Genomic DNA, 11,489 nt, shown 5'->3' with positions numbered 1-11,489 from the left:
AGATATAGAAAATCTGAGCGCTCTTGTCGCCCTTGCATATTAGAATGATCTGAAATTTGCGTATGCGTGTTGTTTATAGGTGTAATAAAAAAAAATTAAAAACAGATGTTTCGTTATGTTACAAAGAAAGATTGTTTTGTTGACTGTTGATAAAAAATGGCAATATATCAAATAGCAATATGGTAGATGTAGATGAACATTATTACCGTAGTGGTACATCATACAGGTGCCACTTTTCTCATTTATTGTAGAATTATATTGCATGTAGATAGTGTAGTGATAGATATTAGATTAGATCGGTTTCGACTATGTGCTTACGAAAAAGAGCACTCTGACCAGAGTAAGCAGCGCTCTGATCAGTTGGTCAGAGTAAGATATATTTTTCGTAAACACCTAATATGAATTGTCAGTCAACATTTAGCAACTCGATTAGCGCCATCTATTGATTTGATTTTTGTATTAATTTTAATTTTGTGAAAATAGCTCACTTCCATTGAGTATTTCCTACTTTCTATCTATGCATTTTTTTATCTAAATGAAATGACCTTCAACATAAAGGAATGCATCACATTTTCGATTATTTCAATTAATTTACAACACGACAAATCATTCCAGGAAATTAGGAGGGAGTGGTACATAAGATTGCTCCCTGTATTTGAAATCAATTAATTCCGAGAAATAAATTATATGATTACTATAAATTAGGTTATGTTGTGAAGTGAAGATTGAATAAAAACAATGGTAAGTTTATAAAAATTTTAATCAATAATTTAGAAGTAAATAAATCAAATAAGTAGTTTTATAGAATTTATTTCTTAGTCAGGTAGTGTCAACATATGTGCTGTAACAGAGGAAGTAAAAAAAGCCTTGAAAGAATTTAGATTTAGAAAGGCCCAGGATACGGCAGCCCTTGTACGTAAGTATAAATAAAAATTGGTTAGTTTTTTTTTTTGAAAATACTTTTTATTCAGTGAAAGTTGACCGAGAAAAGCAACAAATTATAATAGACGAGAAATTTGAAGATATAAGTATTGAAGACTTGCAGGAATCACTGCCTAGTCATCAGCCTCGTTACATAGTCCTGTCCTATCGTCAAGAACACAGTGATGGAAGAGTATCATATCCGTTGTGTTTTATCTTTTTTACACCTAGAGATAGCCATGCTGAGCTTCAAATGATGTACGCAGGATCAAAAATTGCCCTTCAGCAAGAGGCTGATCTCACGAGGGCCTATGAAATTAGAGAACTCGAAGATCTAACGGAAGAGTGGTTATTAGGGAAGCTCGGTAACTAAATTGACTAAATGTTTGAGTATAAAACTTGCCTCTCTAAAATATTAGGACAAACTATGTATTTACTGGATGTGTTCGAGCAATCATAAATAGTATTCATCATATACCAAGGGAATAATAAATAAAGTATTACTATGCATGTATAAAAAATAAAGCTGCCATAAATTTCACGTTGGGTGTCAAAAAAATTAAAGCAATATTCTTTCCAGTTAATTTTATTTGGACTGTGATATTAAATTAACCAGTTTATATGACATCGGTAAATAAATCAAGCCCGTTTCGTTTAGTTCCTAGATAATTTTAATAAAAAAAAAAGTGTTACTAATGTAAGTACAAATATTTGCTTTATTATTCACTTTACGATTTCCCTTTTGTAGCAATTATTTTTGTAGAGAATATATATCCTTAAAATAGATTATTTAGGAACCGTTATAATGTGCCGTTTGTTCAAATATAGAATGTATACAAAATTTACCTTTATACAGGGTGTAACTTTTAACGGGAGTCATATTTATATTTATATGCTGTAGAAACATGCTTGTTTTCTCAAATCCTGTTGTGAAAAAAGTTTTTTTTAACTTTTATGTCCTGCTGCCGGAAAGATTAATGTAACATTGGGAGCTACGGTGCTACTGTCTGATCATCTTTTTTGATTCGTATACATTTTTATTAATATCGTACAGAATTTTAAGAGTGACAACATACAAACACTGAAGTAAATAACTGCAAGATTATAAACTTATACTACACGAGATACCACTAAATATCGCTAAATTTTCCTGTAAAATTAAATTTAAAACACAACACCACTATACAAACTATATTTCGACAATACTTCACACTGAAAGCTAAAAAATTATGTAGGTACCGTATTATAGTTACGTTTTCATAAACCGATAAATTGTAGACTGAAATAAATGGTAAACTGAAGTGGTGGCATATTTGCTCATTGTCATTTCGCTGAATTAACGTTGGCCATTTTTCTAGCGTACTTCGTATTACATTTGGTGGATTGATTTTATATAATTCACCTAAACTAGATCAATGTCAGAGGTCATTGACAATAGAATTCACAAACTAAACACAATGTGTTAAAAAACGGTAACATATTTTTATTCAAAACTTGAAATTACTTTAAAAAATATTTCAAATCTATCGGATTACTAGGTATTTTTATTTTAAAACAAGTTAGTTTTATGTACAATTGGTAACGTATGCCCATCCATCAGTTAATATTTAATAAATCATTCAAAAATATTAATTTTTTAAAATGTTTCGTCCACATTAATAACAAAATATGATTTTAAAATAACGTGGTGAAGAAGTGCAAAAGCAATCTTTATGAAATTAATTTCCATTAATTTGACAGAGTCGGTTTAAGAGAGTAACAACAGGCAACATTATTAGTAGTGCACTTTCTACCGAGTTCGGGAACTGTCCAGTCGATTTAAAAAAATTGTTAAAGTATTCTGGGAAGCACTAGAGATGCACGGGACTTCAATAAATACAGATAATGGCGTATTACATTGTTTTGCATAAAAAGTTCCGATTCTGTGCAATACTGAATGAAAATGTACCGATATATATATAAAAAAAAATATATTTACAATCCGGCATTTTACATTTACATGTACATTAGGCTGCCCAAAAAAAACGAATATTTTTTTTCGTGTCTGTTGTGAAAATATGTTTATCATGTTTTAAGAGACCCCTCAAAAAATCAGCTCAAAAAAAATTTATTTAGAGGTTGTTCAAGATTTTTAAAAATTTCCAAAATCGTCAAAAATTGAATTTTTCTAAAAATTTTATTTCTCGTTATTTTATCATTTTCTAGATTGAAAAAATCTCGATTCTGAAAATTTCAAATCGATATTTCAATTTCTAAAGGTCACTGATAATTATTTTAACTTTCAAAGTAGTGTACCTATGTTTTCGAGCGACCTCAAAAAATAAATATCAACTAATAATTTTTTTTTTATTGACGAACAAAAGAATAGAAATAATTCACGACACTTAAACAATTAAAAAATTATAAATATTTGATACTCAGTGTGGTAGTAAGTTTTGCCTCGAGAAATTTTTTAAGTGTTGTAATCATGATATTTACTTCTATTCTTTTGTTCATCACATCCAATAAAAAAAATTATTAGTTGATATTTATTTTTAGAGGTCACTCGAAAACATTTTAGGTATACTACTTTTAAAGTTAAAATAATTATGAGAATAATTTTCAGAATCGAGATTTTTTTCAACCTAGAAAATGAGAAAAAAAATTAAAAAAAAAAATTCAATTTGACGATTTTAGAAATTTTTAAAAATCTTGTGACCTCTAAGAAAAAATTTAGTTTGAGCTGATTTTTTGAGGGGGCTTATAAAACATGATAAACTAACATATTTTCACAAGACACGAAAAAAAAAGAATTCTTTTCTTTTGGGCCACCCTAATGTACATATATGGAAATTTTTGAAATATAAAATGTAATACCTTTCAAATACTACTTTTTAAACAGGGATGTTGTATGGAAAAACACAAAATACAGCCAAAAAAGAATAAATTAAATTGCAACTGATTTCTGACCTGACTTGACGTCGAGGAAATACTGCTTTTTGTTTTTTTTTACAATAAAAAAGTAGTGCAGTCACACCATTAACATTAAAAGATAGCGTCAGCAATAATTTTATGAAACTGACTGAACTGCAATTGCTAGTCACACAGACTTAGCTATTTACCGCTAGATTGAACCATTGTGTTTAAAGCTACATTAATAGCTTTATTGGAAAGTTACTGGTAACCAGTGAACCACTTCACTGCCGCTTAATATCGCCAGAAAATGTACCGGATAGTATTGTATCGTAAGCTGTAATACCCGTACAAAATATCGAGTATAGCAATGAATAAAAAACTACCGTACCAAGCATCTCTAGGGAACACATACTCTTACCCCAGTTAAAGTTACACCCTGTAGATCTAATTTTAGTGTCAGGATCTCATTAATATAAAGTTTGGTGAAGGGTAGTTAAATTTGTAATGGTAGAATTTCATGAAACAAAATTATGATTTTAATCTTTTTTCTTAAAACAGGTTATCTTAATTCTTATTACATTGAAATATATTTTCCACGTAACTTTTTTGGGATGTTATAAAAAATAATACATTTTTGAATATGATTTTTAATTTAACCATAATAGGGAAACATTTACAAATGTTACCATAAATATGAATTAGGTATCATTTTGCCTTACCTGCTTGTTTCAAAAGAAACATATTGCTTTATTTTTAACATTGTTCTTTTTGGATTGAAAAAATATAATTTTCTTTGTATATTTTCAGTATTGAAAAAGTATCGCACTACTTCTATATCATTTTCTATTCAACTATAAATAACGTTAACTGCCACTTAAAATTGCGATACTTCTTCAAACATTCCCTACATTATATCTTCTTGAAGTAAAAGAAAATAATTTACGTTTTAAGTGATAACTTATCATTTTATTTGTTAAGCGAATCTACATCCAAACAAATCATTCCAAAGTTAAACCAAATAAAGATTATTTCGTGTACCTTCTACTAACGCTACTGTATATTTAAACTTTGCATTTTACCACATAGTTTCGTAAGCAATTCGTATTGGAATTTTTCACTTTTGTGTATTCGATACTTCTATTTTTGTAAAATAAAGAGGTTATTGAGATAAAACATTTTATTATAAATATTTACATAGGTGTTGTTAGAACATACAGTACGCAACTATAATTAATAAAAGGGTAGCATCAACTGAAATTATAAAAAGGAATTGATGTCGCCGACTGCACCCGTTTATTAATTATTTTTGCTACACCTACTTAATCAAGTCATTACTTAGAGGGAAAATATTTATTTGACAAATGTATAACAAAAAGAAAATATAAATAATACATCGTACCTGTTTTACGGGATGTCAGTTCTATTATTATGCGCTCTAGTGTCCTCTACGATGCTGTGACGTGTTACACAAAAACCGCATAATACTAAGAACCGAAATCCCAGTCTTTTATTTGTTACTACACTATAATATCTTCACGGACCTTCGGAAAGTAGACGCTACTTAGTTGGATATCAAAACGTAAATCATTCTGCAACAAATAGGGAATATTAGGGATTTCGGTTCTTTTCTCTATTAGTCACATTCTCAGAAAAAATAGTGTGGGAGCTTCTGGGGATAAAAATTTGATCGCCAACACATTTTAAGTTTAAGATGGATATACTAAAAACTAAGCAGCAAGGTTTTGTTTAAATAATGTTATACCAATGTCATAAGTTCAACAATTAAAATATGATAGAATAAATTTCCTACTTTAACAAATTTAAAAATTATTAATAAGTTATCAAGCAAAAATGCTGTTACACATTTGTATTTATTTTAAGCATTCCCACTTGAAAATGTACGTAAATTGGACATTTTAGATAAATTTTCTCTAAAGTTTGGTTTAATACCTGTATCTATGACATCCACAAAAAGGAAGCTTTGCGTCTAGTTAGAGTATATACAGTTTTAGAAAAATAAAGTTTTTAATAAGAAACTCTTCAGTCTTAAACGAAGAGGCTGACTTCTTAATAAACTTACATATTAATAAACGTAAGACAGAACGCGTAATTCCGACAAATAATTTTAGCTAGCACAAAAGTATTATCGTGAATATCACCAAGATTAAATAATAGCTATTAGTAGATAATACGTAAGCCTTAAACTAGTAGATTATCACGTGTGTTCAACACGATCCCTTTCTAATGCTATTACGTACCCGTAGAGATAATAGAAGAAGCTCAGGAGGTAAAACGCCAGTTTAATCCAACCTTCCCGTTGACACCTTGTCAACACATCTGCATTCATAATACTCGTCGGATCGTAAATGCCGTAACCCGACATTACTGGCCTTGTGCGGTACCTGTTTATGTGGTATGCTATCAGAGGGATGTTTAGACACAAGGAAAACCATTCCCCCGAAGCAGCGAATAATATGTTAAATAGTAGATGGAGCAGGTACTCTGGTAGAACTAACTGTAATATTAAATATTAATGAAAAAGTTAACAATAGTCGGTTTGGCAGGGATATTATGAAATACGTTTTAATAGCAACTGAAATAAGACGTGTCAAAAAAAAAAAACTTAATTATTAAGATTATTTAAATTAACAAAATAGAAATAACGAAACGCTTACCGGGTTTAAACTATTGCACTGATCAATTGGATTTTTGTAGTCTGTCTTTAATTCGTCAAACGCAATCACGTGAAATAACGAAAAGAATATTAAGAATGCATCTACGATTAGAGCTATGATGTATGAAAACGCTGGGAAATTGAACGCCATGTTTACTAAATTCTACTTTAAGATGCTTCTTTCCAAATCTGAGTTAAAATGACAGTAAAATGTAAAATGACGAAGCTTTTTAGGTTAGAGTCGGTAAAATAATTATCTATTTTCTAACCCTACCCGAAGATGACAAAATTGTTGAAATTAACACTTGAAACACATAGAGGGCACTGTACCTCTTATTTAATTAAATATTGTTTTGTCCCATTTAAGTTCATGTGATAAAATGCATGTTATTTATCAACTTAAAAGCCTATCTCTTATATAATTTTACAGTAAATAATATAATGAGAGTTACTAAGAGTAGAAAAGAAACATTTACTGAATTTGACCGTCAATAGATGTTGCAATGTATTCCATTCTTTACAAAGTTTTTCTGTCACTTCTGTGGTTGTATGTTGAATATTGAAAATGTTGCATTTAATCAATTCTTTTTGAAATAACAATAACAATATTTCAGTTAACTTCTCTTTATTTTTCAAGTATGTAGTTATTTCTTATTTCATTTGTTGCTCACTAGAGGGCGAATGAATAATTATTTATTAAATTTATTTAAAATGGACGGTATAAAAAGTAACGAAGAAAAATTATCTATATGTAATTCAGTTTGTTAATTTCAGAACATTTTTAGTTACTAGTGGCTGAATGAATGGAAATATCGTGAACGAAAAAGTAAGAACCAATCTTTTCCGAAATGTAAGTAAGTAAAAATGAAACTAAATAGGTAACGATTTAACATTGTTTACTTAGCAAATTGCTTATTGTCCTAAAATGTCGGTCGACAACATAACATAGAATGTAAAGTGGTGTTTTAACAGAACTAATGTAAATGTAACACAAACAACCAACATTCAACACTTTAAAGTGCACTTTACATCTCCTTGTCTTTCGTTTCGGCGCTCTACACCCCCGTAAATACCTACTTGATTCCCGCACGAACAAAAGGAACAAAAGTTTTCCGAGCTAATGACACAAGTAGCGGTGTTGCATTCCAGACTATTAAAAGAAAGATTTATGGCATAAAAAGTGGCTCTCCTAAACGTCTACAAATTGTCGAGCCGGCAAATGAGTCCCATTTATCACGGACCTAATACACACATCTGAGTTAATTTCGTACGCGCACTGGAATAAATCTGTATTGTTGACACTTTTATTTGTTTGGAATCCTGAGGTTTAAGGTTTGAATTCGCCAGTGAAAGCTCGCGGCCAGCTTGACGGATTAATCATAACCCAGTCGACAGCTTTTATTTCGGGAGAACCGATTTTCAACTGTTGAAATCATTGTGCTTGTTACTTGATTAATATTGTCATAATTACTCCTTCACAATGGTTGTGAAAGTTGGTTAGCTTTACAAGGAATTAGGGAATAGGAATTACAAGGGAATATAATTTTAGTTAGCTGACTATCGATCGGAAAGGTATTTAAAAAACGGATCTAATCCAGTCGAGTGAGGGAATCTCACGCCAATTTCCAAATCGCTGCGTGTTTACCCGGATCTCACTAAATATTGACAAAAATACTCGAGTATTTTTAAACAGCCGTCTTCTCGGGCGACCCCGGCGATTAGCTCGAATAAATTATGGGCATTTTTTTTGGGCGATCGCGCTCAGCCAGAGCCAGATTATATGGGGAACGTCGCCGTCGTCGTCTCTGACGAGCCGTCCACGGCGACGGGGTCCCGAGGGATTAACCGGGAATGCCTGCGAGAGCGGGTTTCTTTTAAAATAGCATCGCCCAGATGACAGCGTAGGTTCGAAGACGTACGGCCAACAGCTGAGGGAATGGAGAGCGGTGACGGACGCGTTGCCACGCTGCCGCCGCCGTCTTCGGAAAACGTTGAAAGCGAGAGGGATCTTATAATTCAGAAGCGGTTATTTTTGTGAAAATCATACTGTGTTTTTGAAGAAACTGAAAATTACAGTTGAGTAATTGCATTGCCATTCATTATAAGGCAGACTTTGTCTAAAAAGTAAAAAGGTTTTGGGAAAATTGAAATAATTTTACTTAAACAAGTGCTATGGCGTTTATTAAAGTCTAATAAAATTTTTGAGTTATACCTACATGACAAATTAGATTTCTGTAATACAATACTTATCATAAATACCATAGCCCTTTTCTTTTACTCATGATTTCGGAATCATAACGTGTTACAATCCGATGGAAACCAATCAGATTGGTAGATTTCGGATCGTAACACGTTATGATTCCGAAATCAGGAGTAAAAGAAAACAGCACATGTGTACCATAAGTTAAGATAGAACATCAAAAATAAGGATTTTTTTCCATGTACCATATAGGCTTATTTATACGGGCCTATTAATTCAAGTATTATATAGAAATGATTACAAAAATTATTACCTGGAGAAAAAATATGAACGCAAAGGAAATTTAAATATTAAGTTGACTTTCTTCTTCTTTAAACTCGATCCAAAATGAGGCACATGGTCAAAAAAATTCGCAAAGTTGCAAAAAACGATTTTTCTAAATTAACAAAAAAACTATAGCTCCGATCAAAAAATTTTAAATGAGAAACATGTAGGTCCTAAAAAGATCCATTGACTGATTTTTTGTAAGTATCGATTGCTTTGTTACTTTTCGAGATATATCGAGAAAACCGTTAAAGATCTAATAAATACTAGTGTAGTTATCCTGTAAAAACTTTACTTTCAATAAAATTTTATCAAATAATACAAAAAAATATACTGTTAATAAAACAGCTACTAAAATCTCTAGAAACAACAGGTGTAGTTATCCTAAACTATACAGGGTGTAACGTAAAGGTTGGGAATAAATTAAACGGTAGATTTTTTATTTAAAAAAATAAATATTTGTCATATAAAGTTATGCTCTACAGATTTTCTTTTCCAAGCTACAGGGCGTTAAAAAAATTAAAAAAATTTAGTTTTTTAATATCATTTTCAATGCAAAAGTCTTTTTGCAATGCCTATTTGACCATGTTTGGTGCCTGAGTCAAAGCATACTTCATAATATTTTTGTTATTTTTATTTTCATGCGTTAGCAGTGGGAAAAAATGGGTATTTTCAAAAGTTTTATTTACGGAAAAAGTACAAGAGCTAGGAATAAAACGCAATACGGTAATTTTCTTGAAAATAAAAAATTAATCATAAAAATATATTGAAAAAATATTTTTACCAGTGGCGTACCACATATTTTTTCGAAAAACCTTACGGCACAATCCGTACGTACGCCACTGAGTAACTTACAATTAGGAGAAAAACTAATTTTTTTGGAACTTTTTAGCGCCCTATAGCTTGGAAAAGAAAATCCGTAGAGCATAACTTAATTTGAGAAAAATGTATTTTTTAAACCAAAAAATCCACTGTTTAATTTATTCCCAACCTTTACGTTACACCCAGTAGAAGCTTCTACCGAAAGAAGCATCTTCTTTTATCACTTATTTCAAATATACAGGACGATTCACAACTTATCCAAAAATTGGGAATAGATGCGTCATGAAAAATGGAGTCAGAATAATTTTTTTTTAAATAAAATCCTTATAGTTTCCGAGAGTATTTAGTTATAGTATTTTCAACCATTACATTGCTGGGTTACTGAAGTCTCTAGCGTCATTCGCCCACGTGACTCCAGACGATTCTGAATACTGAAATCTCCGATTTTAGTAATAACGTTTTTTCGATAGTGTTTACATTAGTTTTTCAAGTGTCAAAAATGGCTTACGTGTATAGCAACTCGGAGTTGAGGGATATCGTTTTAATTTATGGTGAAGCCAGACAACATGTTTGTGTTATATGGTGAAGCAAGACAACATTTTTATTAGTTCGTAGTAACTGGGTAAGACGGGCCCAAATGTGTTTAAACGTTGGTGGTTTAAAAGTTGTTATAACATTCACTATATGTTGACCCTCTATTAATATTTTTGTTTTAAGAGTTAGATATAAAAAAAATGTGAAATACAAAAGTTGCACGATTTTTTATGAAATTTTCGAAAATGATAGTAGAAAAACAAATGAAGTCCAAACAAAATGGCCGCTTTGTTAATTTAATGGAAAGCCCTGTATATTTTTACATATTTGGATAGAACGTACCCTGTCTAGTATAGTCATATAGGGTTTGTTGGGCCCATCTCTAACAATAAGCGAGATAATATTAAAAAACGAAAAGAATGAAAGATGTTTTTTATTAAGAAAATAAGACATTTTGTAATTGTTAGAAGTCTTTCGGACATTTTTGCCTTTTTTTCCAATAACTCTTAAAAGAAAAAAGTTAAAGGGGGGATCAAAATATAGTGAATCAATCACCTTGTACATCCAAAAATTTTTTTGGATAATTCTGTATCACCCTGTACATAAGAACATGGTTCCGCATATCGAGATTGTGACAAATGCAACTTTTAAGTAACTTACCCAATTTCCAAAATTATACCCAGAATAAACTCATTTAAATAAGAGATTACAGTTTGCTCAAATAGAACGCGACTTACAAAAAGCAATAGAGAGACAACTTATTTTTAGATTGCCGTGTTTAAATTTAATTCCCGTCTTATGATTTCGTATTAAAAAAGTAAAAACACATATTTTTTATGTTGACTAATAAATGATTACAACAGTCTAGTAAATTTGCTAAAGATATGTGACAACAGCGAAAACAGTTAGTTAAAAATGTCATCAAAATCCTGTAAATCGAGAAATATACACCTACTAATAATGGACATTTCCAGCGAATTAAAAAAAAAAATTACACAGATACATTTAGAATATTTTTTATTAGGTATTCTCTATTTCTACCTACAGGGTGTTAAGATCTGACCCGGAATACCTTTGTCAAATTTTAGTGTGTCGTACGATTTCGACGAATATTTCTTT

The 11,489-nt window shown here is 30.8% G+C and overlaps 2 protein-coding genes across 2 annotated transcripts; one reads left to right on the top strand and one right to left on the bottom strand.

Annotated features, from left to right (window-relative positions):
- Positions 1-551: 551 nt before the first annotated feature.
- Positions 552-1,546, top strand: LOC108913623 (glia maturation factor beta). The gene is made up of 3 exons (XM_018719191.1): positions 552-741; positions 820-916; positions 972-1,546. Exons 1-3 carry the CDS (start codon positions 739-741, stop codon positions 1,292-1,294), a joined length of 423 nt encoding a protein of 140 aa, XP_018574707.1. The 5' UTR covers positions 552-738; the 3' UTR covers positions 1,295-1,546.
- Positions 1,547-4,849: 3,303 nt separating this feature from the next.
- LOC108913627 (protein cornichon) lies at positions 4,850-6,714 on the bottom strand. The gene is made up of 3 exons (XM_018719200.1): positions 6,492-6,714; positions 6,075-6,331; positions 4,850-5,405 (listed from the first exon to the last, which is right to left on the bottom strand). The coding sequence occupies exons 1-3, from the start codon at positions 6,639-6,641 to the stop codon at positions 5,378-5,380; spliced, it is 435 nt and encodes a 144-aa protein (XP_018574716.1). The 5' UTR covers positions 6,642-6,714; the 3' UTR covers positions 4,850-5,377.
- Positions 6,715-11,489: the final 4,775 nt, after the last annotated feature.

Source organism: Anoplophora glabripennis, unplaced genomic scaffold (assembly GCF_000390285.2).
Source record: "Anoplophora glabripennis isolate ALB-LARVAE unplaced genomic scaffold, Agla_2.0 scaffold914, whole genome shotgun sequence".
Taxonomy (NCBI): Eukaryota; Metazoa; Arthropoda; class Insecta; order Coleoptera; family Cerambycidae; genus Anoplophora; species Anoplophora glabripennis.
The sequence above is the reverse complement of the archived record's forward strand: the minus strand, read 5'-3'. Positions and strand labels throughout refer to the sequence as shown.

What these genes read in the sequence shown, in the direction of transcription:
- LOC108913627 (XM_018719200.1), bottom strand. Translation starts at nt 6,641, where the DNA reads ATGGCGTTCAATTTCCCAGCGTTTTCATACATCATAGCTCTAATCGTA. An exon ending in AGTGCAATAGTTTAAACCCG is followed by an intron (nt 6,332 to 6,491) that starts GTAAGCGTTTCG and finishes TTAATATTACAG; the next exon opens with TTAGTTCTACCAGAGTACCT. An exon ending in TTCTTCTATTATCTCTACGG is followed by an intron (nt 5,406 to 6,074) that starts GTACGTAATAGC and finishes TATTTGTTGCAG; the next exon opens with AATGATTTACGTTTTGATAT.
- LOC108913623 (XM_018719191.1), top strand. An exon ending in GGATACGGCAGCCCTTGTAC is followed by an intron (nt 917 to 971) that starts GTAAGTATAAAT and finishes CTTTTTATTCAG; the next exon opens with TGAAAGTTGACCGAGAAAAG.